The 27,948-nt window shown below is 62.1% G+C and overlaps 5 protein-coding genes across 6 annotated transcripts; 3 read left to right on the plus strand and 2 right to left on the minus strand.

Moving 5' to 3' along the window:
• Window positions 1-63: 63 nt before the first annotated feature.
• On the minus strand, window positions 64-9,043 carry CHLRE_06g298550v5 (uncharacterized protein). Of its 2 annotated transcripts, none has more exons than XM_043063557.1 (13): window positions 8,772-9,043; window positions 8,649-8,696; window positions 8,523-8,547; window positions 8,169-8,374; window positions 8,008-8,034; window positions 7,781-7,846; window positions 7,429-7,599; window positions 7,037-7,204; window positions 6,659-6,841; window positions 6,229-6,402; window positions 5,855-6,058; window positions 2,413-5,688; window positions 64-2,271 (listed from the first exon to the last, which is right to left on the minus strand). In XM_043063557.1, exons 1-13 carry the CDS (start codon window positions 8,928-8,930, stop codon window positions 2,164-2,166), a joined length of 4,815 nt encoding a protein of 1,604 aa, XP_042924264.1. In that variant the 5' UTR covers window positions 8,931-9,043; the 3' UTR covers window positions 64-2,163. The 2 variants fall into 2 exon arrangements, with proteins under 2 accessions (XP_042924264.1, XP_042924263.1); XM_043063558.1 differs by having other exon boundaries at window positions 8,772-9,013.
• Window positions 9,044-9,061: 18 nt separating this feature from the next.
• Window positions 9,062-12,968, minus strand: CHLRE_06g298600v5 (uncharacterized protein). Its single transcript, XM_043063559.1, has 7 exons — window positions 12,674-12,968; window positions 12,016-12,113; window positions 11,605-11,841; window positions 10,665-11,380; window positions 10,242-10,468; window positions 10,018-10,088; window positions 9,062-9,870 (listed from the first exon to the last, which is right to left on the minus strand). Exons 1-7 carry the CDS (start codon window positions 12,920-12,922, stop codon window positions 9,495-9,497), a joined length of 1,974 nt encoding a protein of 657 aa, XP_042924265.1. The 5' UTR covers window positions 12,923-12,968; the 3' UTR covers window positions 9,062-9,494.
• Window positions 12,969-13,073: 105 nt separating this feature from the next.
• CHLRE_06g298650v5 (uncharacterized protein) lies at window positions 13,074-17,171 on the plus strand. Its single transcript, XM_001691400.2, has 10 exons — window positions 13,074-13,247; window positions 13,447-13,574; window positions 13,638-13,722; window positions 13,823-13,929; window positions 14,715-14,947; window positions 15,122-15,358; window positions 15,668-15,736; window positions 15,882-16,040; window positions 16,230-16,511; window positions 16,719-17,171. Exons 1-10 carry the CDS (start codon window positions 13,240-13,242, stop codon window positions 16,803-16,805), a joined length of 1,395 nt encoding a protein of 464 aa, XP_001691452.2. The 5' UTR covers window positions 13,074-13,239; the 3' UTR covers window positions 16,806-17,171.
• A 372-nt stretch (window positions 17,172-17,543) lies between these two features.
• CHLRE_06g298700v5 (uncharacterized protein) lies at window positions 17,544-21,442 on the plus strand. Its single transcript, XM_001691399.2, has 8 exons — window positions 17,544-17,813; window positions 17,924-17,968; window positions 18,049-18,125; window positions 18,233-18,291; window positions 18,407-18,483; window positions 19,644-19,717; window positions 20,039-20,155; window positions 20,431-21,442. The coding sequence occupies exons 1-8, from the start codon at window positions 17,667-17,669 to the stop codon at window positions 20,549-20,551; spliced, it is 717 nt and encodes a 238-aa protein (XP_001691451.1). The 5' UTR covers window positions 17,544-17,666; the 3' UTR covers window positions 20,552-21,442.
• Window positions 21,443-21,563: 121 nt separating this feature from the next.
• Window positions 21,564-27,157, plus strand: CHLRE_06g298750v5 (uncharacterized protein). The gene is made up of 12 exons (XM_001691398.2): window positions 21,564-22,323; window positions 22,516-22,596; window positions 22,792-22,864; window positions 23,106-23,252; window positions 23,456-23,550; window positions 23,784-23,951; window positions 24,122-24,248; window positions 24,502-24,598; window positions 24,747-24,854; window positions 25,049-25,099; window positions 25,270-25,345; window positions 25,556-27,157. The coding sequence occupies exons 1-12, from the start codon at window positions 21,999-22,001 to the stop codon at window positions 25,759-25,761; spliced, it is 1,554 nt and encodes a 517-aa protein (XP_001691450.1). The 5' UTR covers window positions 21,564-21,998; the 3' UTR covers window positions 25,762-27,157.
• Window positions 27,158-27,948: the final 791 nt, after the last annotated feature.

Below are 27,948 nucleotides of genomic sequence, written 5' to 3' on the forward strand. Positions count from 1 at the left end.
CCTAGACTTGGCTGCGACCCGAAGACGCCGCAACAGATGACTTCCGGAACCCGGTGCGCTGTCCACGAGAGTTCGTTACAGACGTCGATCCATTGTCTGTGCACATAGAGTAAATCCATGCACATTGGGAGTAACGACAAAGCAAGCGCCCTTATAGCCGGGCGGCAGCCTCATCCCGCTGCATGCCGTGGCACGAACCAGCCCCCACAACCATGGCACGGTTAGCCCCTGCTGCCGGCGAAATGCCATGCCGGCAGAATGGCGCGACACACGTGTAATTTGCATAACTTGCATCAGTGAACCGGGTTTCAGTTGCACATTGGCCCCGGAGCAACCAACTACCGCCCAGCCTGCCAAGACGTGACAAACCATCACCACACGGCGCACAGCTGCTGTACGTCCAGGCACTGTCAAACTCGTTGGCGAGAGCAATGGATGGCCCTAATACGCCATGGGGGCATGTCGCACCCGTGTACCTTGCATCCCCCTCATAAATTATAGAAGTTCACGCCCTCATAAATCTCACTGTTACTTACGATACAGAATATGGTAAACCACAAGCGGCCTGCTGTGTCCTGCCGGTAAACCGCCAAACCACCAAAGCAGCATAACAGACTCTGCTCCGAAAGGCGGATCGTCTAGATTTCCAGATCGCACCATCTTGCCATATAAGTTGGCGCATCACGAAGGCCTATTCTTCAGGCCTGATACCATGATCAATGACTGTATTCGCCTTGTGCGGGATTCGCAGCCGCCGCTACACCGTCACTTTATAGATGACAGCCTTCCAGCGCGTGCCGTATCCTGGTGCACCACCCCGGTGCCCTTATTGGTTACGTGTGGCACACGCCGCCCACACCTGCATTGTGTGCAATCGTCTGCACTGTGTGCACGGGCATTGATGAATTAAGCAGCACTTGGTCAACATAACAAATCCCAGGCCTGGATAGCCTTAGTCGCGCAAGTTCTCCTCCGGGCCCTGGAAACAAGTGACCCTCAGTGGTCTTGAAACTTGCCTCCATTGCTACGATCCACGCCATGGACAACAAGGTGCGACCGCCTGTTGATCATCGCCCTTTATTGCAGTCCCCAAAAGACTTTGTCCTGGGTCCGCATCCCATGGCATCGCTGCCAGCCCCCTTCACCGCATTAGCACCAATAACTTGAAGCACCAACCTCCGCCTGCGCAATGTGTTGCCACATTCACGCCCCAGTGTCCCCTGCAGACCCGCAAACAGCACTCAGAAATATCACAGGCTGCAAAAGCACGCACTGTCCCCTCGTGCGTCTGATGAGACGACAACTTGGCACTGATGACCGTGAAAGTCGTGTTGCTACTCCCTGACCAGTAACCCCTTCAAGCCCAGCCTATGTACACACAAGCCCCCAACCACCTTTACAATGCCCCGATAGCCGTTAAAGTTATCGCTCGTTCTCACTCACTCACTCACCCAGTCGCCCGCATGTCAGGTTTTTGATCGCTTGGACGCCAAGCCCTTGCCCATGATCGCCAACAGTGCGGTAACCAATGCAAGATCTCGAGCACCATACATGGCGCTGATTGTCATGATAATAAGGTGCAAGGGTGCGTTGTCATGCCCTCTTTCTCACGCCCTCCGTAGCGCCTGTCTGCAGCCGCCGCTACCGCCCGAGCGAACCGTTGTGCTGAGCGTGCACTGCAAAGGCCTCAGCGCTTATGCGGAATATGCGAAGTGAGTGCATGTTGTGCCCAAACCCTGAAAGTGGCAGTCCTTAATTCAGGCCACAAAGCCACAGTACCACCCACAGCCATTGCATTGCGCTCTCCGCCCGTCCACATGTCAGCAACAGCGCACGGCAGCATCTTAAGGCGCGGCTAGCCGCGCTGCTCACTTCTTGAAAAGAATGCATCACAAAAGAAACCCAGCCGATAGTAACCAATAGGGCAAATGCCGCCGCAAGGTATGTGTCATACCACGGCGGCGCGTACGATGCCGGGCATGCGCCGGATCTTCGGGTAACCTGACACGGCATGACAGCCGAAGATCGCATCCCCTTTCGAGGTAAACTCCCGTCGATACCGTGTCTGCAAGATTGTGTTGTGTGCTCATCTCCTCTGCGCCTCCTGCGCGTGCGTTGGCCTTGCCATCCAGCGGGTCGTCTAATGTGCTATCCAGGGGCGAGTTACGTGCTGCTCAGCTCGGTGTGCAGCCAGGCAGATGAGGCGGCGAGCTGTGACTGGGCCCCCTGCTTCTCCACAAGGCGAGCTGCGTGGACTGCCGCCACCCCGACCTGCAAGAACCATAACACAGACGACATGTGAGTGTGCGCGCCGGGAAGCATGCGCACACCAGGCGCGGCTGCGGTTAACAACGGCGCGGACCACAGCAGGTATGGATTATGGAGAAAGGCTGCTGACAAACACGCGCTCACCTTCAGGCAGTCACTGCTGCCTCGCGTAAGCGAGCAACCGCTGCTCTCTTGGCGACTGAGAGGCCGAGGGCTGTCATCATCCTCGCAACCGGTGACACCGCCAGTGCTGCGCGCCCGCGACTCCGACGCCACCACCACGCCGCCACAAAAACTGGGCGTGGCCGTTGTAGTCACGCTGACGTCCTCCTCCGACAAGGTCTCCAGCCCCATCGACATCGGCATCGGGTCCAGAGCCGAGTGGCGTCGCCGGTGCGCCAGCATCAGCAGCAAGGACGGCGGCGGTGAGGCACCGCTGCCGGCGGCACCGGCGCCGCTGGCGCCGCCCAGACCTATCAGGGACTCAGCCAGCCTTGCCGTGGCGTGCTTGTGCTGCTGTTGGTGCTGTTGCTGCTGCTGCTGGCGGTACTGCATGTTCACTTGTTGTTGCTGCTGCTGCAAGTGCTGGTGGTGGTGGTGCAGGGGGCCATTGCTGCAGTGGTGGAGCTGGTGGGCATGGTGCAGCGTGGGCAGGGGCGGGGACAAGGGTACCGTGGCGTGATGGTGCTGCTGCTGCTGCTGCTGCTGCCGAGGCGGCCCGCCTGGTGGCAGCCGGCACATCCCGCCATTCAGGGTGATGGATCCCGCCGCCGAGCTCAGCGTACCCGAGTCGCCGGTGAATGCGGACAGGAGGCCGGCGCTGCCAATGGACGCCCCACTGCAGGGGGTCTCTCCATCCGGAAGTGCCGCAAAGGCGCCAATGCCGGCAGGGCCTGGGCCAGCAGCAGCACCGGCGCTGCTGTAGCCAGCAGCAGCGGCGCGTGGCACATGGCTGCGGCTCCGCGAGAGCGGCGGCGTGCTGGGTGACCCTTGCCAGAAGCCCGTGGTAGTGGCGGACAGGTTGCTTCCCCTGCCGCCTCCCAAGATAGGCAGCGGCGGGCTGACAGCTGTGCTGCTGTGGGGCTGCTGGCCCGTGCCGGCGCCTCCAGGCGGCACCGCACTCGCCGCGACGTCGGCGGTGAAGGCGCGGCGCAGGCTGCTGCTGCTGCTGGCGCCGCCGCAGCTGGCACCGTGCTGCCGCCAGCTGCAGTCGAAGTGGTTGCAGGTGGTGTCACTTGCTGCATGGCCCAAGCCCGGGATGGGCACGGGCTCAGCGGCGGGGGTGCCGGCAGTCTCCGCAGCCATCAATCCATCCCAGGCCGACTCATCGGCGGAGGCGTTCCGCTCGACCGACAGCCCCGGCCCCAGGCTATAGCTGCCGCTCGCCAGCTGCTCGCTACAGCGGTGCACGTCCTCAAGCCCGTGCGAGCCGCGGCGGACCGATGCTGACGCAGCGGCTCCGCTGGCGGTGCCGTGGAGCACTCCACAGTCGTTGATGGAGCACTGGACGAAAGGCTCGTCACCTTGTGACGGCTGGCACGCAGCGGCCGCAGATGCCGCAGGTCGTAACTGCGCAAAGAAGCGCAGCGAGGACTGCGGCTCTTCTGTCGCTGCACCAGACCCTTCATCAGCAGCGGTGGTAGTGACGCTGGCGCGGCGGCTCAGCCGGCGAAACGCGGTCGCAGTGGCGGCCGCGACCAGTTCTGACGACTGGGCGCAGAGGCGGTGGCTGCGATAGCTGTTGGCACCGTGGACACTGCCACCGGGCGTGTCGATGCCTTGTGTGCTGCTGCGCGCACTGGCCACACCACTGCCGCCACCGCTGCCGCCGCCACCACCCCCACCACCACGCTCATACCCAGCCGCCTGAATGTTGGCGACAGTGTTTGCGGCGGCAAGCGCTGCCGCTGCAGCCGCCGCCACGGCCGCGACAGAGCCTCGCATACTCCTGGTCTCCACGACACTGCGTGACATGCCACGTTTGGAGCTGGGGGCCGACAGGAAGCCGGTCGCCGTGGCTGCCGCGCTCGCAGCACGTGGCGACGAGGAAGCCTCCCACATCCGCGCACTTTGGGACGCAGAAGAGCCAATCACCAAAGTGATGGCTCCCATGGCGGCCGCTGCAGCGGCGGCAGCCGCCTCGCTCGACAGGCCTGATCGCAAGGCGCTCTCCAAGCTGCGATGTCCTGCGTGGCCATGTCCTTCCAGGACGTCACCGCTAGTGCATCCGCTGGGGATCCGGATTCGCAGCTTTGAAGCCCCCTGCTGCGAATGCTCCTGCTGGGTGGTCTGTCCCGGCTGCTGGGTCGTAGGCGTGTTGGAGCCGGCGACACTGGTTGCGGACTCTGACCGCGATAGGCTGCTCCGCAAGCGCAAGAGCTTGCGCAGCAGGGACATGGACTGGCTCTTGGTGGCGGGCGCCGAACTGGCGCCGTCACTTAGGCTGCCGCAGTCAGCAGCGGCCTCGGTCATCGCAGAGGCGCCGCTGTGTTGCGGCGGGTGCTGCTGTGCCGCTGACACAGCCGCGCCGTCAAGCACGGAGGGGCCGTGCGGCGTCACGGTCCGCCCGACAGGCACGTAGCCGCCGCGCCCACTGGCACCCTCCTCGCACCGGCTGCTGGCTTCCTGCCATTTGTCCCCGCCACTCGCGTAGGGCCACGCGGTGTGCATTTCCTGCTCTGCCGCCATCGCGTCGCTGCTCCTCCGCGTCGTCGGCACGAGCGACGGCGCCGCCGTTGCCGCCAGCGCCGCCGCCACCACCGCCTCTACGGCGGCCGCCGTGACTGAATCCGATGAGTCCACCCCGGTGTGTTTGTTGACGATCCCGGCCTTGGCGACCTGGAAAGCAGCCTCCGACGTGAACGACATGCCTGCGGTGGGGTAGGTGGTCCAGTTACCGACACCCGCACCGCCGCAGGTGCCGTCGCCACTGGTGTCGGACGCCCGGCGGTAGGAGCGGCCATAGCCGCCGTGCCGGCCGCTTTCCATTGCGGCCGCGGTGGCCGCCAGCGCGGCGGCCACCACCGACCGCACGCTTTCCTCGTCATCCGCGTCGCAGTTAGACAAGTCGCCCGACAGCCGCCGCGCCGGCGTGCCCTCCCTTGCAGCCGCTGAACAGGCCGCGACTGCCGGCGCGCGCAGATGAGCGGGGTACAACGATCTGCCCACCGCCATGGCTGCCGTGCGCGGCCCCTGCTGCTGTCGCTGTCGCTGCTGCTGCGCCCTGGCCACCGCCGCGCCGGCCACCGCTGCGGCCTGTGCCGCCTTGCAGGCAGCCGCCGCCTGCTCCAACCCCGTCACCAGCTCGGCGTCCCGCTTGCTGAGCAGCGGCGAGTAGTCGGCGGCGGTGTAGGCGCCAAAGCACTCGGACAGGAAGTTGGCGCCCTTGCGCCGCGAGTGCAACTGCATGTCTTGGAGCAGCTGCGTCAGTTCAAGGCGGGTGCAAGGAGCGTGAATTGAAGGCGGGTGCAGGGCGCGCATGCAGTGGTACAGCAACAACCAGCAGGACAAGTACGAAACCCCTGCGCGTGTGGCTGTGACACCACGATACATGCGCACATACAGAAGCAAGAAACGCGCTGCTTGCCTGGTCGTGGTAGTGGGTCTGGTAGGTCATGAGCACGGAGCCGCGGTTCCGCTGCACTGGCATCACCTCCCGCTTCCAGACCTGCTGCTCCCGCACGTCCTGCTCCATGGCGGCGGCCGGCGGCGGCTCCACGCGGCCCGCCAGCACGTGCGCCAGCCACAGCGCCTGCAGGCCCTGCGTCACGATGTTGCTGTAGGTGGACACCTGCGCAGGCGCCGTGAGTGGCGAGCCACGGTGGTGGGTGGGGCCACTTTCGTGATTCATGGATGAGTGAGGTTGGGAGGCCGGATCCACAGCACGACCCCTCTAAGGCGCTGGCCAGGCGCCTACATAAGCAGTCACGGTGGGGAGCGGTTGCAGCCGCTGGGACCCACCTCGCTGCCCACAAAGGCGAGCTGCGGCACGCCCGGAGGTATGCAGTTGCGGTAGAGGTACAGTCCGTCCTTCTGCAGCCCGAGCCGCGCCCGCATGGGGCCGTCAAAGTAGTCGTACGTCTTAGCATACCCGGTGCAGTACAGCACCAAGTCAGCCGCGTGGAAGGAGCCATCCTGCAGGGCAATCCATATTGTTGCGGCCGTCGGTGGGTGTGGGGCGCGGGTGAAATGGCACCGCCGGGTGCTACAAATCCCGAGGATGCCACATTCCTCCTGACCGGCGACTCACCTGGGCGAGTCCCACTGCGCCGGCCGGGCCCCTGCCCCGCAGTTTCACGCCCCCGCAACCCCGCACCCCCACCGCCGCCCAGTCCCGCACGGCCGCCCCGCACAGTCCCGCCGCCGCCCAGTCCCGCACCGCCGCCCGCACCTGCAGGATGACGCCGTTGCGCACGAATCGGTTCACCTCGCCGCGTATGGCCTCCAGCGACCCCGCCTTGGCCAGCCGCTCCAGGGAGTCGTCCAGCACCTGACCGCCGTAGAACAGGTCGCCAGGCAGCGACACGGAGGGCGGCGTGGCGCGCGCGGCGTGGAACCGGGAGGAGATGGCGACCTGCGGCAGGCGGTTGGGTTACACAGCACGCGTGTGGTGCACAGATTGTGCGCGAGATGCCAGCAGCGCTGCCGGGAGAAAGGGAAGGCGTGTCCCTAGCCCCTCTACCCGCTGCTCTCCTTTCCAGGTGCGGCCCAGCCCTGAACCAGCCCAAGTACTCTTCCAGGCTGCAGCCCCGCCCCCTCGCGGCCTCACCTCCATGCCTTTCCAGAACAGCGCGCGCAGCGGCTTGGTGGCGGCGGCCACTGCCGTCCGCAGGCGGCCCGCGGTGTAGTAGGGCGGCACGGTGGCGGCGCCCATGCGGCTGAAGAACAGGGTGCGCGTTGACAGGCCCAGCACGCGCTTTGGGATGGGCCAGTGCGCCTGCAGTGCCGTTGAGAAAACTGTATCAGCAGGGCCTTCCGGTCAGGAGCTGCGCGCGCGGGCTGCTTTGCAATCGGAGCTACCGTGCCATGCGGATGGTTGCTAGGAGGCGACACGGTACACCCATCCCTGCACCGCTTGCACCCGGGCGTGCCGTCCTACACCGATGGCTTTGGTTCTCCTAGCCCCCATGGGCCCGCAGGCAGCGGGAGCGCCAAGCACACCTGGCGGTACAGCATGGTGACTGAGGCAGCAGCGCGGCTGGCCAGCAGGTTGCAGGCGCAGTCCGTGCCTGTCTTGCCCGCGCCCACGATGAGCACACGGCGGCCGCTGGCTACTGACACGTCGCGAAAGTGCTTGGCGTGGATCTGCTGCCCCACGAAATCGCTGGCGCCCTGCAGGTTGACGCACATGCAACAGTTTGCAGTTGATGCCATAATCGCGTCAGGTATTGCCTAGTTGCCACACCGGCTGGCGCGTCACCACACAAACTGTGAGCGCAAACAAACTGCGTAAACTGCTTCCCCCTTGGATCCCAAGGCATCATTCGCTGGCCCCGTGTTGTCGGTGGCGCACCGGGTAGGAGGGGATGAAGGGGTTGGAGAAGATGCCGGTGCAAACCACCACGTAGTCCACACGCGTCTGTGCGAGCGGGTAGACGGGAGGGCGGGCAGATGGGTCCCATGCATGTGAGAAGGCGCGTTGAGCACTTGAGTTACGGAAGCACGGAACGCACTGCGCGCACAAGGGTGCTGGAGAACATGCAGCCGTGCAGGCGCACACGCCCCGACCACGGCCCGCACCTTAAAGAACTTCTCCACTGCGGTGTCCTGTTCAGAAAAAGATTACGACGAGCGAGCGATACAGTGTGAGATAGGCACACTTGGCGCGGTACCATATCCCAGGCGCGGCACGCACACGATCAACTACTTTTAACTGAGTATGTGCACTACTGACGGCTTACCGCGTACAGGCATTCCCAGCTGTGGTTGCTGCCGGTCCACCGCAGCCTCAGCAGCTTGCAGTTCAGCCGGATGTGCGGCAGCAGGTCAAAGTGCCACGCGTACGCCCGCACGTAGTCCCGGACCTGTTCTGCTGAGGGGTACTCGTCCTCCGGCTGCAGCTCCAGGGGCCACAGGAACTCAGGAAACTGGTATTGCCGCCAGGGTGCTGCGGGTTCACGTGTATGCGCGTGGCGAGGCAATCGTATTAGGCCGTGGCGTACGGGCCGCGTTGCACCGTGTTTGTACAACCATTCGCCCCGTCACGCCACGAAAGAACGCCAGCTACGGAAACCACCTCTACCCATGTTCCTCACTTTGTAACTTGCACCCGTAGTGGTTCTGTGAGGTTGGTGGGCGTGGGAGCACGGCGGTCGATTGGATGACAGGGCGCACATGTGAAATGCAAATGCATCGGTCACGCAAAACCCGGGACTTCTTACCTGCGACCACACGCCGGCGATATCGTTGTGTGCTTCCAGAACCATAACCTGTTGCAAAGAAATTGTGATCGAGCCTTCAGTTTGCTGACCGAAAGACCGACGGGATGAGCAGGCACGTTTTACCTCCAGGCCGATTTTTAAAAGCTGCCGCGCTGTTTGTAATCCGGCCACTCCCGCTCCAACTACAAGCACTCGCTGAATCGCCGGCGAGCAAGGAGCCGACACCGGACTGTGCCCGAGACCATACGGGGGGGTTTGCCCCATTTGATAGCCAGCCGACATTCTACCGCGTTAGCAGCTGGAATCGTGCATTTGGAACTACGATGGCCGCTGCTCCCAGGACCTAAAAAAGCGCCCAGCCGCGGAAACAGCCGGGTGCTGCGGGCGACCAGCAAAAGGATAACGGTCGTGTGTCTGAAACATGTGTTAATTGGCTGCCGGAGTATATCGCGAGAAGTCTTGACTCAGTTTCGCGTGTGTCAACCACGCCGGGTCAATTCGATCTCGTGAGAGCCATTTATATAGATAAATCACTGTACACATGTATTGGTTATTGGCAAATTGCCAACAATTGGCGCCCAGCAGCCCCCACCGCAGCACCGCTACGCGGCATGAATTAGTGTCTGCGATCCGCAAGCCCTTCCTCACAACGCCCAGTAGTTCCTTAGCGTGACCTTGCACACTTTGCCTTTCACCATCTACAATCCGGACTACCGCAAACTTTGCAAAACCGGGTACCATCCGAGTGGGCTACGCGCAAACGCGCCTTGCATACGCGCCATTTATGACAAGGCAGACGCAAACGCATTCAAATTCGAATACCTAATCACATACAGCGATGGCAACTTAGCTGGTAGCAGTTGCCGGTGTGGGCGCTGCAGCTGACTGAGCGGCCGTCGGAGCGGGTTTGCACACTGGCTTGTGTTGGGGCCAGTGCGCCAGCTGGCATGCCCGGGAGCAGTACCGCACCGTCCGGCATTTGCCACAGTGCTGGAATGGCGGGTTCCCGGCCGGCGGCGCGGTGCCGCACGAGGCGCAGTTGCTGCCGCCGCTTGCCGCGGCCCCCGTCCCTGCCCCTGGCCCGCCGTAGGGGTGCGGCGGCGCAACCGGCGGGAATGACTGTTGCTGCGCCTGCTGCTGCTGCTGCTGCGCCTGCTGCCGCTGCTGCGGCGACATCTTGGCCTGTTCCGCCATGCGCACCAGGTGCAGCACCGAGTGGCCCCTGCGGAGATGCAATTGCAGTCACGGCGGTCAAGAGCCGTCACGAAATGGGCGCAATGAGTCGTGACAAGAGAAATATGCTGGACCCGCGTCTGGCCCCAGGCCATACTGTGCTCATTTCAAACGAGACCCAAGGCGGCCCTCCTACCAGTTGATGATTTCCTGAATCTGTCCCTTGAGCCAGGACTGGGCAATACGCGCGTCCACGCCCTCAGCCACCTGCGCATGAGGGCACAGCGAGCCCCAAACACGGTAATGCAGGATGCCTGGTAAGGTCCACGCGTCGCTCGATGCCAAGGGCCTGCCGCCACGCAGACCCCATAATCCCCATCCAAGGCGTCCTTCCCATCCCACCCGGGCGGCCGGGCCCACCTGCATTCCGGGCAGGTCGCGCGCCGCCTGCTCGCCCGTGAAGCGCACGCCCCAGTCCTCCAGCTGCACGCCCAGCGCCGGCGCCACCGTCTCCACGTGCCCCGCGAAGGCGCGGAAGAAGTTGGCGTAGTCGCCTGGGTAGGGCGAGGTGAAGGCGCGGCCCGACGCGGAGGCGGCGGGGTCGGCCACGGCGGCACGCAGCACGCGCATCGTGTCCACGTAGCCCTCTGCACGAGCGGTCGGAGGAGACGAGGTGGTTGGGGGTGAGCGTTGCGTTGGTTTGGAAGGAGGGTTCGGTGGGCAGCCATGATTGCCGCGCTTGCAGGTCAGCCAAGTCGTGCACGCAAACTACTAGGTCCCATTCCCACCATGCGAGAGCCCCTATGGTCCCTGACACAGCCGCGCGCCCGCCCGTTTGCGCACCAGTGAACATGCCAAACGCGTGCCGGATGACGAAGCCGCACGCCTCCACCACGTCTTCCTCGCTGCTGCCCATCACTACCGTGGGCAGCCCCAGCAGGATGAGCAGGTTGCGCACCGCCCCCTCGGCCTGGTCCAGCAGCCGCCGCCGCGACACCGTGCTGGGCCGCAGGTCCGCGTACGGCCCCAGCGCCTGCAGCCTCTCCTGCTCCTTCTCCTGCTGCTCCTTCTCCGCGCCCTCACCAGCACTGCTGCTGTCCTCCATCCGGTGGCGAAGCTCTGCCAACCCATCCGCCAGGCCCTCTAGCACCGGCCGCAGCAGCCCCAGCGTGCCCGGCCGCAGCAGCCAGGCACGCTGCGGCGCCAGCCCCGCCGCGCTGAGCTCAAAGCCGCGCGTGCCCAGCCCCGCCAGGTTGGCCACCAACGAGGTCGCCTGCGCCGCCAGCGCCAGTCGCTCCTCGAACAAGTCATCTGGGCCGCTGCCGCTAGTGGTGTTAGAGGGAGAGGCCGCGGCCTTGCCCTCGCCGGACTCAAGCGCCGCCATGGCGGACACCAGAGCCGCAGCGGCGGCGGCTTCGCCTCCCGCGACCGCCTCCGAAGCGCCTGCGGCGGCGGCGGGGCTGCCGGTGGCGGCCACGGTGGCGATGACCAGCAGGCGGGCGGCCAGGTCAATACGCTGCAGCAGCTCGCGGAAGCCCTTGCAGTGGGGCGTGGGGTGGCTGCGCGCAGGGGAACGGCAGGGCAAGCGGAGGAAAGGAGCCGAGTGAGGCGGGGTAGCAGGCAGGCCAGGGGACGGACAGATGATATGGTGACATGACTCAGCGTTGCAATCATCTGCAACCTTATCGTCGTAGTCCGCCGCCCCCCCCCCCGCCGCAGCAAGGCGACCCTGCCTGCTCCTAGGGCCCCATCCATGGCGCACGATGAGCCCGCCCAAACTCACCGCGTCAGCTCCCAGCACATCTGCACGCAGCGCGCCGCCGTGCCCAGGCCGCCGGGAGTGAGCAGCGTCGCGGGCGTGACGGCCAGATAGATGACCTGGCTGATGACCAGCTCACACAGCTCGGGCCGGGACGCCACGGCCTCCAGATTGTCGCCCGCGGCGTGGCCGGCCAGCAGCGTAATGCTGCACAGCAGCAGCACCGCGGCCTGTGCGGTGGGGTCGTCCATCTTGCCCACCCTGCGGAGAATTCGGCGGTGGGGTGGGTTGGGGGCATGGGTGGCCGCATGCTTATGAGGCGCGGTGTTGTGAAGTCGTGGCTGCAGTGATGGCTCAACTCGCTAGTGCGCCCCTCCGCGACAAGGCTGCAGCAATTGCACAGCCTCGCCGCCTGGACTGTCCCGCCGCACCCACCGCTGGTGCAGGCGCACAAGGGTGTTGAGGAAAGAGTGCTCCACGAGGCACCAGGCGAAGCGCGGCGTGGTGGCCGTCAGCACATCGTTCAGCGCAACCTGCAGGCACGCAGATGAATCCCTCGCAAACGGTCCCAAGACCGATGTTCCCACGCGGTATTCCCGCGCGGTAATCCCCTCTGGTCCCATCGCTCGACATATGTCAGGGTTCTCAGCAAGAAGCTATGCAGTCGTACGCGCCCTGCCCAGTCTTCACGGCCTTGACAGCTAGCACACACTTAGCAACCCCCTTGAAACCGGATTATCGTTGCACGGAACAGTGCCAGGGCTTGCACAGAATCAAATCCAACATCCCATTCTGTCCAGCACATGCGCACCCATGACACCGGCGCCATGGAGCTGCATGTGAGTACAGGCGCGCGCGCACTCCTCTGGCTGCCTGCACCCACGCCGCTGCACACCGCCGTCAAATGACTGCCACCAAACTTCCACATCGCCGCATGTCCTCTGCACGCCCCCCTGCCACGCGTACACCTGTCTGTCTGTCTGTACGACTCGCACATCGCACTCCGCACCGCGCTGCTGGCCCTTGCCCATGTGTGCCCCTCGCCCCATGCATGGGCCCCCGCAGCCTGGCCACAGCACAGCACCCAACCCACCAGCGTGCGGTAAGACTCTGGCTTGCTCGCGTCCAGTGAAGGAATTGTGGTGTTCAGGTAGGCAATGTTGAGAGCCGCATACACCTTTTGGCTGCTGTTCGGCGTGGAGAGCAGCGCATCCAGGTTTGCGTCCACCGACGAGATCACCGGTTTGGCTAGCTCAATGCGCTCAGCAATTGTCAGCGATTCCGTAGAAGCTTGAGACGCAGTGAAGTACCCCTTCCAGTTCACCGGGTTTGGTGATCCCATTGTGGAGTATTTGTCAGTTCTGCGGGCGGTCTGTCCTGCTATTCAGAATACTCTGTATTTAAAGATGCACCTGTGGTTTACGTAAAGAAGTTCTTCAGGGAGCGCTACGATTTAGTGAATCATTGACGCTTTCGTCACAGTCATCCGCATCCAATTCAGCCAACCAAATCGGTGGCCTGGATTAAATGCAGCATACATTAAATTGATTTGGCTAAGCCCGCGGCTGGGGGGCGGGACCCCCGGGTCGAGGGAAGGCTGCAGTCGCGCGGCGAGGAGGGCCATCGGCTGTGCAGCTGACCTATTTCGCAGGTATACTTATGCGTATGTCAATAGAGGCATCGGTTGCACAAAGGGCCGAAGTGTGCGGCCGAGCCCCCGCCAAAACAAATTCTCTTTTCAGCGCTCTGCCACCGCTGTCGTTGATAAGTCCTTGGTTATTTTGCAAGGCCTTGCGTTGTAATCTTGAAGGGCGCGCCTGGTGCTCGGCGGGAAAAAATTCTCTACCTCATCGCGGCCCATCGCAGAGCCCGGAGTTCAAGCAAGGGTCAGCGCGCCTGCCTCCCCCTTTTCCGAGGCCTGCTTAAGCGGCCTCTTCAGCTTTCAAAACAGCTCCTTAACCGTTTTCTTTTTCGCGGGCCTGAGGCCCTGTTCGGTGAGACTAGCACGTTCAAGCGCGCATCCGCGCCGTCCTTGACGCCATCGGCTCCCCCCGCAGAAGCACAACCAGCAAACATGGCTGCCGCGCCGGTTGAGCGCACCGGTTTCGATGACCGCGCCTTCGACACGAAGATGCAGCAGTTGTGAGTGGCCGCCGCCCTTGCGGGTCTAGAGGGCACTAATTTCGCGGGCCGCCGCAGCCGGGCCAGACGCGCTAACGCCCCTGCTCGTGCCGTATCGCAGCCTGGGCAACAACGAGGACAAGTTCTACACCGACTGGGAGGAGAGCTTTGAGAGCTTCGACCAGATGAACCTGCACGAGAACCTGCTGCGCGGCATTTACGCGTACGGTGAGTAGATACTGCTTTATTATGCTGAAGATCATGGTTGCTAGCTTTTGGAAGCACTGGCGCGGTCTGGGCCGGGCCATCGGCGTGGCGCCCTTCCTCGGTGTTGCGGGCCAAGCAGAGGAGCTCGCTGCGCTGGTCGGTTCAAACTCCGGCAGATCATTTAGCAGTATTCAACAGCAGTCGCGGGTTTGGCCTCTTGCGCGGGAGGTGCCTACCTGTTGCTCAGGCCGATGGAGCTGCCGACAGGGTCGGGGCCAATCAGCAGCTGCTACCAGGCTTCAAGCGGCAGCAGCCATGTTATGGCTGCGGCTGCACTGGGTGGTCGCAGCAGCGGGGCGAGAGCGTCCGCGTGGTAGCTGAAAGGTCACTGGCGCAGTTTGAATCCTCGGAGTGGCCACGGCGCAACCACTGGACTTCGGCGTGCGAACCGCTCAGCGGCCAGACTTGCTAGCCTGCAAGCCCGGGATATGCGCAGTCCAGCACGTGCTATACCTCCAGCATGTGCGGTCAAGCCGGGCACGGAGCACAGCGGGGACGGCGTGGCAGGGGCTGTGGGGCCCGGCAAAGCGGCCAGCTCCGTGTGGGCGGCTGGACTGCTGGCGCGCTCGCAGACGGCAGTCCAGCTCTCACCCCCTGTATGCGGGCCACATTCCGGACTGGAGGCTGGCACTGACCATGTTGCGGCCTTGTAGCCTCGTAGCACCTACTTGCCTGCGACTCCCTTGCCCCGCGACTGACCTAGGTCTGCTGCCCGATGTGCGCCATGCCCCTGTTGCGATGACCAGGTTTCGAGAAGCCCTCGGCCATTCAGTCGAAGGGTATCGTGCCGTTCACCAAGGGCCTGGACGTGATTCAGCAGGCCCAGTCGGGCACGGGCAAGACCGCCACCTTCTGCGCCGGCATCCTGAACAACATCGATTACAACTCGAACGAGTGCCAGGCGCTGGTGCTGGCTCCCACCCGTGAGCTGGCGCAGCAGATTGAGAAGGTCATGCGCGCCCTGGGCGACTTCCTGCAGGTGCGTGGAAGGACTGGGAGGAACGGTGGGAAAGAGGGCGTGCAGTCTGCCGGCGCCGTGCACAGGTTGCAGCGCTGGGGACTTTGGCAACATAAGCGCAGAATCGGAAGGGATTGCGCAGCGACCTGCAACGGAATTTTCACGTCTTTTGCCCACCCTCTTCTTGGTATACAGGTTAAGTGCCACGCCTGCGTGGGTGGCACCAGCGTGCGTGAGGACGCCCGCATCCTGGGCGCCGGCGTGCAGGTCGTGGTCGGTACCCCCGGCCGTGTCTTCGACATGCTGCGCCGCCGCTACCTGCGCGCGGACTCCATCAAGATGTTCACCCTGGACGAGGCCGATGAGATGCTGTCTCGCGGTTTCAAGGACCAGATCTACGACATCTTCCAGCTGCTGCCCCCCAAGCTGCAGGTGAGCCGGCTGCCAGCATTGCATGGGCTTGGTCTGTCGCTTGCAATTGCTTGTAGAAATCTGCGCGGTCGACGTGGGATTGGAAGGCGGCGTGATTGAACTGCACCAGATGGCAAAGACGCTGAGCAGCAAGGACGCGGCGGAATCAGCAGCTGTGGCGCGAGCGGCCGGGAGCGTCGTGGAGCAGTGGGTTGCCAGCGTGGTGGATGATCACACGCGCCAAACGTCCTGATGAATGGCATGGTATCCACGAGTGGGGAAAAGACATGTACTGGCGCTCTGACATGCCTGCTTATCTGCCGTGTGCAGGTCGGTGTGTTCTCCGCCACCCTGCCCCCTGAGGCGCTGGAGATTACCCGCAAGTTCATGAACAAGCCCGTAAGTTGGTTGCCCGTGGAGGTGGGCGGAAAGGCAGTGGGGATTTGAGAATGCCAGATCGGTTTGGGGTTCGAAGTTATTGAGCCTGTGAGCTGGATGAGTGCCGCGCTTACTGGCTCCCAATTCTCGTCAAACGCCTCTGTAGGTGCGCATTCTGGTGAAGCGCGATGAGCTGACCCTGGAGGGTATCAAGCAGTTCTACGTGAACGTGGACAAGGAGGAGTGGAAGCTGGACACGCTGTGCGACCTGTACGAGACGCTGGCCATCACCCAGTCCGTCATCTTCGCCAACACCCGCCGCAAGGTGTGGGCGGGGACGCGCGGGGGGGGGGGGCGCCTGGGGATGCGCGATGGGGACCAACCAGCTTCATTTGGCACAGCCGGCAAACTTCTGAGGGCAGGGCGGCCCGGCTAACGTGTTTGTGGGAACGGTTGCCTAGCACCCTGTTGTGTTGCTAACGAATTATGCCCATGCTGCCGATGCAATCCGCAGGTGGACTGGCTGACGGACAAGATGCGCGAGCGCGACCACACCGTGTCCGCCACCCACGGCGACATGGACCAGAACACGCGCGATGTGATCATGCGCGAGTTCCGCTCCGGCTCGTCGCGTGTGCTGATCACCACCGACCTGCTGGCCCGCGGCATTGACGTGCAGCAGGTGTCGCTGGTCATCAACTACGACCTGCCCACCCAGCCCGAGAACTACCTGCACCGCATTGGTCGCTCGGGCCGCTTCGGACGCAAGGGTGTTGCCATCAACTTCGTGACCAAGGTAAGCGGCTGGGCAAGGAGGTCAATGAAAGGCGATGTTCGGAACTCTTGCTGGAGCCGAATATGGATTGGGAAAGGGTGCTTGGCCGGCGCGTGTCAGCGCTGAAGCATTGATGACGCGATGATGAGAGTGGCAGTAAGGCGTGCTGCTGTGGAACGCGGGACCTGGCACCTGCTGACTCTCAACCATATCCTTGTGCCTTTGCAGGACGACGAGCGCATGCTCCAGGACATCCAGCGGTTCTACAACACCGTGATTGAGGAGCTGCCCTCGAACGTCGCTGACCTCATCTAAGCGCTCTACTACCACCAAATGTGCGCTAGCCCCTGGGTCCAGCCGATCCCAAGCACGGGGCGAAGCCTGCAGGATGTGAAGGGCACGGGGCAGGGCGCGCCGCCACGCAGCCGCCCCGTGACCCGACAACGTGCTGTACGTGCTGCGCTGCGAGTCCTTTTGAACACGGGCCGTCGTTGCGGGTGGTAAACGTGAACCTGTGTTGAGGCGGGTCGGCGCAGCTTCGGTTGCAGCCATTTGAGAGAGAAGGAAGTTTGCCGGTTTGCAAACGGCAGGAGTTTTGTCGCGACCGCCATATGTTTGACGCCTTTTGAGAGTGCCACACCGCTGCCCAACCTATTCGTATGACTGTAAGGACGCAAGTCTGCGATTCTTCGGCACTTCTCTGGGATAGGGACAGGGTGGCGGAAAAGTTGGGACCCAGCTGGGTGGGGTAAGCACAAGCCAGGTGTCGCAGCGGCTGCGCACATGCCGGGCGGGGCAGGGGCCAGCACCTTCCCCCATCGAAAGTGTTCAGACTCGCAGACCGGACAGCAGGGACAACTGGCCAAAGGATCTCAGCCTCCAAGAGGACGAGGTTATGGCCCCCTTCACCGTCAGCAATTTCCGGGATGGCTTGGCTGCAGCGTGGCATACCCGTTGCAGGTTGGGGCTGTCCCCAATCGCCAATCCTCTGTGGTTCAGCATGGCAGTATTAAAATCCCCAATTTCGTAACATTGCATGTACATTCCAATATCGTTAATCGGAAGCAACGTCCAAGAAAGGCCAAAGTAGTTCGTTCCATTATTTTAGACTGTTCAACCCCGCCGTGGACGCATAATCGCACAGTGTTTTTCACGCTTATTTGCACTGTTTTACAAATGACTGACGGACCTGCTCTGCCTTGGGCTGCTGGCGAGAACGCCGAGGCTGTGGCACAACAAGAGGCCACTGACGATGTAGCCCCTGCGCCTCGTTCAATCCTCAGGATGGAGGAGGCTGGGCTCACAGCAGGGGCCCGGCTGGAGGTGTGTAGCTGCATTTTTGCACTTGGAATGTCCCCGCCAGCTGCTCGACAGCCGTTCTCGCCTCGCCCCAAGCGGGCCCGCTCACGGCGACATGCTGGCTGTCGTCGCAGGTCAAGTGGAATGTAGAGCCGGACGAGGGCGAGGCCTACACGCGGGTATGTGTGTCAGCTGCGAGCCCGGCAAGGCCCACCTGTCTGTGCGGTGCCCGACGCCCTTTCCCTTGTCGCTTCTGCAGTGGTGGGGAGCAACGCTGGTGGGACCCAGCACTGAGAAGCACCCTGATCACCCTGACGCATCAGTCTACGAGCTTGCGTGAGTTGGGGGCTGCGGCGGTGCCAATCAACTGCAGTTATTACGGCTTGCTGCCGAGGACGGTTCGTGCACAGCACAAGCGTAAAACGCCCCATCCACACACGCAGATACGACGCCCATGATGACTTCGACCAGGAAAAGAGCCATGTCGTCTTGATGGGAGAGCGTGAGTTGCTGCCGCTTCTCCTCAGGCAGCATAAAGTTAGACAGCTGCACCGGGACTCTGAACTGAATGTTCCCACCCCCAGCCAAGGTTCCCACATTGCTTGTCTGTCCTGCAGACTCCCTTCTACAACTGGACCAGACCGAGGAGCTGACATGGCGCCGCGAGGGTGACGAGTGGGACGAGGTTCCTGAGGTGAGCGGCGCAGCTTCCACATGCGCTTGAGACCGTCTCATCTCTTCAGGGTTTGGTGCATTACAAACCGCGTGGGACCCGGCGCTGTCCACCCTGTTGCACGTCTACGACTGGGGGTTACGAGTACCAAAACCACATTGCGCTGGACTGCACAACAAGCTATGATCCACTGCGACAGCGCGCACTCTACCTGACGTATCAGAGCTAGGGTTGGCACGATGCTGTGTATATAGATATCTAGTATACCATTGCATAGCGCTACACCGATATGCTATGTGACGGCCGCGTTATCTAGTGCATATGGCCTTTCGTGCTGCCTGCAAAGCATCGGCTGTACAGCATAGATAGTGTTGCACAGCTGGCCAGGCATATGTACATGTGAGACACGGCGGTTGCCCGATACATTCTGCGGCCCAACCAGCGGTGCATCCCGCCCTGAGCCCAACCTTAACCTGTGTACGTGTTGGGCCATGCACTCAAGGGGTTATGCCTCTGCTTATAGGTCCGTAGATTCCGTACGGTGAGGGCCAGGGCGCGGGCGGTCCGGTGGGTGGCAGCGAGAGTGCGGTGTTGCAGCGGTTGCTGCAGGCAGCAGCGCGGCCGCGGCGGCTGCAGCAGCAGCAGCAGGGTGGCCACTGATGGGGGCAATGCATGGCATTGGGGCGGCGCTTTGCAGCGGCGGCACCGGCGCATACGGTCAGCAGCGGCACGGCGGCGGCAGAGGGTGGCAGGGCAACGCGCACGTAGCGTGCCGCGCCCACCCTCACAGCGGTGCGCCGGACCCTTGCCATGCTGTCGGGCTGGCCTATGTCATTGCGTGCAAGCGGCAAACCCAATATTCAGGTCATATAGTGGCACCGCCGAGGAGGTGGGGGCCGGGGGCGCGGGGGGTGACTGGCGGCGCGGCAGGGCGGCCCACACGGGCTCTCGGCGACAGCCACATGTTGGGGCGCCGTGCTTGTGCCCAAACTTCAATACGGTACTTGTTTCACGTCCCGAAGTTACCAAGCCAACCAGCGTGCGCACCGTATATGGCATGGCATGCGGATACTCGACTAGCATCATTATGAAGAGGCTACATAACACTAGAGGTTTTGGCTATCTAGCCCTTCTTCCAACTCTAATTTAATCGCACTCTTTTGGCGCCAACGACGCTGCAGGATGGTGACGATGAGGAGGAGGTGGTGGACGGCGAGGCGGTGGTGACCATGGAGGACCTGGCCGAAGAGGAGAAGTGAGTCGACGCGGGGTTTGTAGGGCAGTGCGAAGTAAGGATTCAAACCGATGGGGCGAAATCTTCCGCACTCCTTCGGTCGCTGACGATGCGTGTGCCGCGCCGACTCATACGTGTTGGCAGCATGCCGTTGCAAGGGTAAACCGCGGTGCGGCAAGAATGCAGCAGCTTTGCAACTCCAGCCTGCTGCGGCACTCTTGCGCGCATGGCCACTTTACACCCCTAGGCCACCATCCCATCTACGGCCCAACGCGCCACCTTCTCCCAGCCTACACTCCCATTCCTGCGCTTGCCCAACTCCCACGCCTGGCCCGGCCTCAGGGAGCTGCTGGGCGGCAAGACGCTGGAGGAGGCGGAGAGCGAGGCGATGAGCACCCTAGAGCCCGCCAAGCGCATCGCGGTGGCGGCTGGCTTCCGTGACTTCGCCGACAACCTGGTGTGAGTAGCCGAGCCGGACTGAGACATTGCGAGGGTGTGTATGGTTTTGCCGTCGCAAGGCGGCCAGTCTTTCACCTTGACGCATAGCAATTAAGAGCGACCGCGGCTGGCCGACACCGCCGCTACCAGAACCGAACACCAGCAAAACGCTTCGCTGCTGTGCCCTGCCCCTACATCGCTAGCCCCCACCCACCCTACATAATGTCCCCAGGGTCTGAGTCACTGGTTTGGTGCAGACGGACCCCACCCCAACCACCTCGCCCTTGCCCGCACAGGTCGTTCCTGCACGATGTAGTGGGCAGTGCGCCCGAGTCAGACGGCGGGCCGCCCACCGTCACGGCGGAGCACGTGCAGGCATTTGTGGAGCACATGGCGAAGAAGCAGCGCACCCGGTGAAGCTGAGGTTCGTGCATTGGCGCCTGTAGGCGGCTGCCCCCTGGCAGGCCCCAGTGCCCATGTAATGTTGATTTGCACATTGACGGCGGGGGCTGGGCGTGGCGCAGGATGAGGAGGGGTCCCAACGTGGGCAGGGTGGCAGCCATTCGGCTTCGGCAGGACTCATGGACCGCCATGGCGGACTAACAAACGTATTACAGCCCTAATAACATGAGTTTCATCAAGTCTGATAACATAGATGGTTGTCCGTTGCTTGCATTGAACACATGGCATGCATACCGTACGGTATGCTGCACTGATTGCAGACCAGGTTGAGTTGATGAGTGGCCGCACACACGAGATGTGTTACGACTTCACGCATCTATTCGCATGAAGAATCGCTTAAGGCTGACCCAGGCATTAAGACCGCTGTGAACGCATGCACGCGCGTGGCCTTGCGCTTTGATTACCGCTCAAGAAATAGACGTCGGGTTTAACTTTCTCTGTAACATGTGATACATGGCAGCGTACGTGAATGCCGTAGAATCGAGTACATGCTGGCAGCGCGGCGCAGCGTCTAATACTGTACGGGCGTTTCTCTTGGGACCTTCCTGCCTCTTTTGGGGTCCCCTCACTCCTCAGGCCTCATTTGGCACTCGCACACCAACTTCACGATGATGACACAAAATACGTATCGGAGAAGGCAAGAGCACGACGTCGTTGAGGCTTGGGCGCTAACTGATGGTCAAGGCGGGGGGACGGACACGTGCCATGCGGGCCTGGAAGACTGCCTGAGCTCGCGACAACCCAACCGTGTCTGCGAGCGAGGCCGCGCTGGTGTTATCCCCAGCCGTGCTGATATCAATGGTTGCTTGCATTAGGTGCTGAGTCACATTGTAACCGTTGCGCCTCGGCCTGGTGCTTGCGGGGCATCGACCCTTTGATCTTCATCAGTGTCGTCGGTTGGGCGCCTATTAGCAAATGCCGTCTGTGATATTATCTTTATTTATCCCTTGACATAGTTGTTGTGTCACTCTCGACTTTGTGACAGCTGGAGGCGCGAGACGCTGCAAGCGTGGCGCGCCGGTTTGGTAGCACCAAATGGTGCCTCCCACAGAGACACAAAACGACGCGTAATTGCCAGATCGCTGCCTTAAGTGTTGCGCAAACTAAAATTGAGAGCGAAACCTTTTCGCCCACGGGGGCTCCACGCGAGCTGAAAAAGCCGACCGCGACACCGTACGCGCGGCCTCGGGGCCTCTCTCATGATGGCAAACGTGAGCATGGCGCGGCGATGCGCATCGCTGTGTTTAATTAGCCCGCACGCCACAATCTCATTCTGGCACGACGTCCTTGGCCTCCGCATCACCCTGTTGGTTCATATATGGCTGGCATTGCTGGAAGTTTCGGTGGAAGCTTGCTTCTTTCGAACCCTAACAGCCTTGAGCAAGGTCTTCTACATAACGCGATGACGCATAACCCCGTATCAGACTCGCTCAGCGAGCCTCTCCTGCAAGGAGGCGAGGAGCCCCAATTGGGCCACACCGTCGTGCAGGTCTCAGCGACGGCGGCCACTTCGAACGGCACAGCGCATCCAACTGGTACAATCCAAAAAACACTTCAGCGCAAGGGCAGTGGCGACAGCGACGGTCGACAGGCTGAGTCGTTGAGCGTGTCGGTTCGGCGGTGTTCAACACTGCAAACCACTGCGGCACTGCTAACGCTCCAGCTGGGCTGGGGCCTGTGGCTACTTCCATGCGACTTTGCACGGCTGGGCTGGGTGTTCGGCATCGGTGAGTTGGTGGCGTGGAGAGTGGGGGGTGCGGGAGGCCTGGCGGCGGAGGCCGACAGGTGGTGCAGCACACGTGTGTGTATGCGTGCTGAGCGCGTGTGAGCAACGGCCTGCGCTTCCCGCTCTTTTCGCGCCCCGCCCCACCCCTCCTTGCCCCTTTCTGACCGCTCAACGTTTCTCCTTGTTACCGCAGTTGTCCTGGCTCTGCTCGCCATCGCGACCTCCTACTCGGGCTCCCTCTTCACGCGACTCTATGGCGCGGTGCCGCAGGCTGGTGAGTCGACCTGCGCAACCCTTCCCTCCCTCTTTGTTTACATGGCATGCTTGGTCCCGCACCCTGGCTACTCCCAGTTTGCTTGACTATGCCCTTGGACGTTGCGTCAAAGCGCCTGCCTCAAAATGCCTGAAAGCCAACTGGCGTGTGCTTCTGTTGCGAACTGATCCCGCCGTTTCTGTTTGCCATCCACAGTCCTGTTTGGTGACGTCGGTGACGCCGCCGCCGGGCGTGTCGGCCGCATCTCCGTCTACATAACCATCTACAGGTAAGAACTTCATAGTTCATACACGCGCGTCTGGCCTAGAACCTCCGCCTGTGTGCGAAATGCTCCGTATGACCTCTTCGAAACGGCTTTGTGCCAGGTTCCCATGCACGCACGCCTCTCACACGACTGCGCAGTCCCACCTTCCTTGCAGATGTTGTCCCACGCTCTCTTACTCCAAGCGCGTGCGTCCCACCATGCTAACCCGCCCGCTTCTCCTGGCGCCCTTCCCCTCGCCTCGCAGCCTGGACGCCACGCGCTGCATCATCTTGCACCTGGCGGCCACACAGTCGCTCTTCCACGCCCTGTCGCCCTCGCTGCAGCAGGTGCTGCCGCTCTGGCAGTGCTCCGTAATCGTTGCGGTGGTGGTGCTTCTACTTGGGCAGATCCGGTGAGCCTGCTGATCCCACTGCCTGCATGCCAGCTTCTCTTGACCAGCAGCTCAAGCGCGCCAGCCAGCCCCACACCCTTGCCCCAAGCGCGTGCAAAGTGCAGCCACACCATGTCGGAGCTAGTCACTCACACATCCGCCCCACCCCCCTCCCGGACCCTGCTGCCCGCCCCTGCTGTGCACACGCACACACATGCGCCCAGGTACTTGACGCAGCTGTCCTGGTTCTTCATGACCGGCACTGCGGCGCAGCTGGTTGCCATCGCCATCGTGGTGTACGACATGCTCCTCTATCGCGGTGAGTCACGGGCCGGCAGCCTGCTACGTGGTGTTTTGCTTGGTTTGACTCTGCGTGCCCACTCTTGTGTGTTTGCGCGTGTTCAACGTGCCAGTGCTTCCGGGGTGGCCCGGCACAATCCCCATCTACATCAATGGTAGCACCTCTGCCAGCAGGTCCGACCCCACCCCTCTCAATCCCTGCACAAACCCACTCTTCGCCCCCACGGCCACTTCCCCCTCGTTCGGCTTCAGGATCCCCCGGCGAGGGCGGTGACGCCAGCGACGCCGCGCTGCACCTGGGCGCCACCCTTACCGCTGAGAGGCACCAGGAGCTCGTGTACGACAGCCCACTCTTCCCCTCGGATGTGTCGACCAGCAACTGGACCCCCGCAGCCATGGCCGTGCTCAACATGATTTTCGGTGAGTGCGGCGCGTAACTGACAGGGCTTTGAGCGGCGGTGCGGTGTCTTATTTGGAGCTGCACTACCAGCAAGCCCTCGCCGGGCAACCGCTACCATCGGAAGGACACAAACCCACTCACGCCATCACCGTTGACCCGACTCCTACCCGGACCTGCCCAATGCCCGCAGCATACGGCGGCCAGTTCGCCTTCCTGGAGATCATGTCCAGCATGCGCACGCCCAACAACTTCAGCAAGGCAGTCATGATGTGCACCGGCATCATGACCGCACTGTACGGCGGCTTCGGCGCCATCGGGTAAGCACGCGTGCCGCCGCGCCCTGCTGCTGCCCTGTCTCAGCAGGAAGGTGTGGGGGCTCTGCGCATAGATGCAGATACAAGCGCATGTGCCTGCATGGGCAGGTGTTTACGCCTGCTGGTGATCTTAGATTTGATGCTTTGGGTGCTTATGTGCGCTTGTTGGGTCCATCCGTGGGATCCATCAGAGGCAGGCACCGGTCCTGACACGGGCACTGACGCGCTTTTGTCGTGTTACTTTGGTTTTACGCAGGTATTGGAGCAAGGGCGCGAGTGTGCACGGCATTGCCGTGTTCAGCATGCGTGCCGGTGTGCTGGCACAGATCGCTGCTGCCTTCATCTTCTTCCAGGTATGTGAAAGAGGACACTTCTTTTCGTATTCGTGTTCCAACCCCCACGCGCCCGCAGATGCACGCCCATCTAGCTCGAGCAGGCCTCTCAGCTGTCAACCATCCAATGCCACGCCCACGTCATCTTGCTTCTGCGCGCCCCCCACAGGCGCTGGCCCAGTACCTGGTCAACCTGAACGTGTGGACGCACAACCTGCTGGTGCTGTCGTCACGCCGCAGCAAGCGCCCCAGCAACAGCGGCGAGCTGTGGGACGAGGTGCGTTGTCAGTTCACCGGTCAGGGGTGGGGGAAGGCTGCGTTCGGGAGATGAAGATGGGCAGGGTTGTACTTGGCGGAAGGCAGGGAGAAGTGCCATTCACGATACACGAGGCTACCTTCACTGTGCCGCGGCTTTGCTGGAAGCCTTGCCTGACACGCGACCTGGCCGCCGGTCTACCTGTCCCCCTGCAGGACAACTCCCGCGCCGGCCACATGAGCACTGGTGACCACTCGAGCGGCCACGTGAGTTCCCGCACCGCGGCTGGCTGCACAGTGCACCCACATTCACACACTACACATCAGGGCCGTCGCCTTGAAGCGCTCTTCAACAGCAAGTGGCAAGCTTACAAATCGCACGATCAAAATGCCGACCTTGTCTCACGCACCCAATCCTGTTTTCCCGCCCTGTACAGTGGCTGGCGGCGACTGCCTTCGTTGCGGCATACTCGGCCGTGATCGCGGTGGCGGTGCCCTTCTTCTGCACGCTAGGTGAGAGAACACGCGGTGCTGCTACGCGCAACATACATCTAGCTGCCAGCCAATGGATGCACCAGGGTGCGTGCTTAGGCCTGCAGTCGTACCTCTAGCGGTATGAATAGACAGTTCTAATGAGCAGACCGGCATTCGCCTCGTCCACCTCGCACCGTACCCTGCTCTGACACGCTCCCGCTCCCCCAAACTCTGCCGCCTGTCCTGCAGTCGGCCTGGTCACCTCGGTGACCTACCTCACCACCGCCTACACGCTGCCCGCGATTTTCGCGCTCAAACTCTTCCCCAACATGAACACCGTGGAGAAGTGGTGGCTGAAGGCGCTCATTCCGATCTCCATCATCCTGAGCTTGATCGGATTCGTGGCGTCCATTAAGACGTACATGATCGAGGCCTCAGGCGGTGAGGGCATGTAAGGGCACGGTCTAGGCATACATACGTAAGGGCGCGGCGTGCGTGCATGGAAATAATGATGGCCGGTTGGCCACTGATGTGCTTCGGCGTCCTCCAAACGGAGAATGCGGCCACGATGCATCTACGCCGCCCTAGAGAGTTTTGTGGATGAAGCCGGCACTGCACTCTTCGAGTGCAATACTGGGCCGTGCATTTGGCAAGGCGGGGTCGCGAAGGGTATGTGGTGATGCTCTGCGCGCCCGTCCCGGGGTGTTGCGGCATCGTGCTCGTTGTGCCGGCGCCATCGCACGGAGGCCGCGACAGCGAAAAAAGCAGCTTGCAAAAGCGGGGTTGCCAAGTTTTAGGGTGGTCATTTCTATGCATATGCTGTCGGGGTGAATTGTGTTGCGCGTGTTCGCATACGGTGGGATGAAGCCATTGGGACGCGCAGCGCTGCCTGGGTTGGACAGCGGCGAGATGGTTATTGCGCAATGCTGTCTTCGCTGCGTTTGGAGGGGAACATGCATTCTGAGGGCGTTGCAGGGACACATGGAGGTGGGCCGCACGCAGGAAGACGTTTGTCAGGTACACGTGAGGAGGTGTGACTAATGAACAACGGATCAGGCAGGCGGCATCGCTCCGTCAGACCCAATGGAAATACGAACGCGCTGCAACCTCGTCGAGGAGGTCGCATTTGCGTTGGCGGTGAGGTAGGAACAGACGCGGTGCGTGAGCTCCAAGTTTTGCTGCGTGATAATGTTTCTGTTGCGCCCACTTTTGCATGCAGTTGCTTGGGAGAAGGGTAGCGCTGGTTACGGTTGGGGTGTAGTGTATGGCTGCCATATGTCGATAGAGCGTGGGACTGTGGAAAGAGTACAACGTAAGTTCAGGCGGCAGGACCTGCGGTCTTCGGTGTGCTTGAGGCAAACCATGATCAAACCTGTCTACACGAAGTGGTTCCCTGTCTGGCGGCAGGAGGAAAACCCGTTTGCCACGGGTCTGGAACGCAGCATGGGGACGCTGGCCGCCACGAGTGTTTGCGGAAGGGCCGAGGAGCGCCGGGAATGGAGTGGCGTGGGAGGGGGAGAGGACGCCTGCCGTGTGCACAGATTCAAAGCACCGTTAAGCGTTATCAGGGGTGCAAGGTTCCGTGTGCACGGTCAGGGGTGATGCTAGAGCAAGTCGCCAAACGCTAAACCCTAGTTATTTCATTCTTACTATCGTGCTATGTAGGAGGCGCTGTGTGAATGCGCATGGTAAGCCGGCGTTCCGCGCCACGGGCTCACCTGTTCCGCGACGAAATGGGGCATGTGGCATTTGCTGCACTGCTGCGTCCCCTGTCCGTGGCTGCGTGTGCGTAATGAACTGCATCTTACGGGAAACTTCTTGTCCAGAAGCGAACTGTAAAGATCTGGGTACCGTATGTATGATCCACCTGCGTCTCAAAGAGTTCTCCGCGCAAGGAGCTCGTCAACGGCATGCAGACGGCTGATGGGATGCACTCCTCGCTGCCTGCCACTACCGCCGGCGCGCTGTAGCCCCAAAGACCGCAGCCGTCACCCTTTCAATGGATGTCGTAGCAGGCCTATCCTTGAACAGGAGCGCTGCAGGCCAGGCCGAATGCCCAGTAAACACCCCAAGCATTTGGCCTCACTTTGGAGCAAGCGAGAGGGCTGGACAGGGGTATCCGTTGTGCGCACACGCCCGCGTCAAGTGAACCCACCACCACCAGCCGCTGGCCCGCAGGTCAAAGATGGCTATAAGGCCACGGTACCATCCCGTCAGCGACCGTTCTGGAACCAGGTGTGCCAACTGCGAGCAACCGCGTGCAAAGGATGCAGAACGTTTTCCTCAACGAGCACCGAACGCAGGCCTGATTCGTTTGCTGAGTAGAGCAGGCAACCAAGAGGGTAATTTTGGTGACGCTCAGGCTGCGTATGGATCGTCTTGTTGCATTCCTGCAACCGACAACCGACGGCCTTGTGGCCTGGTGCGTTTCGCCGCTTCGCCCGCCACCCCCTCCCCCGGCCCTTGCCGCCCCCGCCCTCCTGCATGCGCCCCCAAGGCAGGCCTGTTCTTGCTAGATACTTTGAGCGCCGTCCAAGATCACCAAATAGCAAGGGCTAACTAGGTTCACACGCTAAGGGCGTTGCCAGCAAATGCCATGGCCCGGTGCACTGGCACGCGGCGGGATATCCTCAATGTCTTGC

This window comes from Chlamydomonas reinhardtii, chromosome 6, assembly GCF_000002595.2.
Source record: "Chlamydomonas reinhardtii strain CC-503 cw92 mt+ chromosome 6, whole genome shotgun sequence".
Lineage (NCBI taxonomy): Eukaryota > Viridiplantae > Chlorophyta > Chlorophyceae > Chlamydomonadales > Chlamydomonadaceae > Chlamydomonas > Chlamydomonas reinhardtii.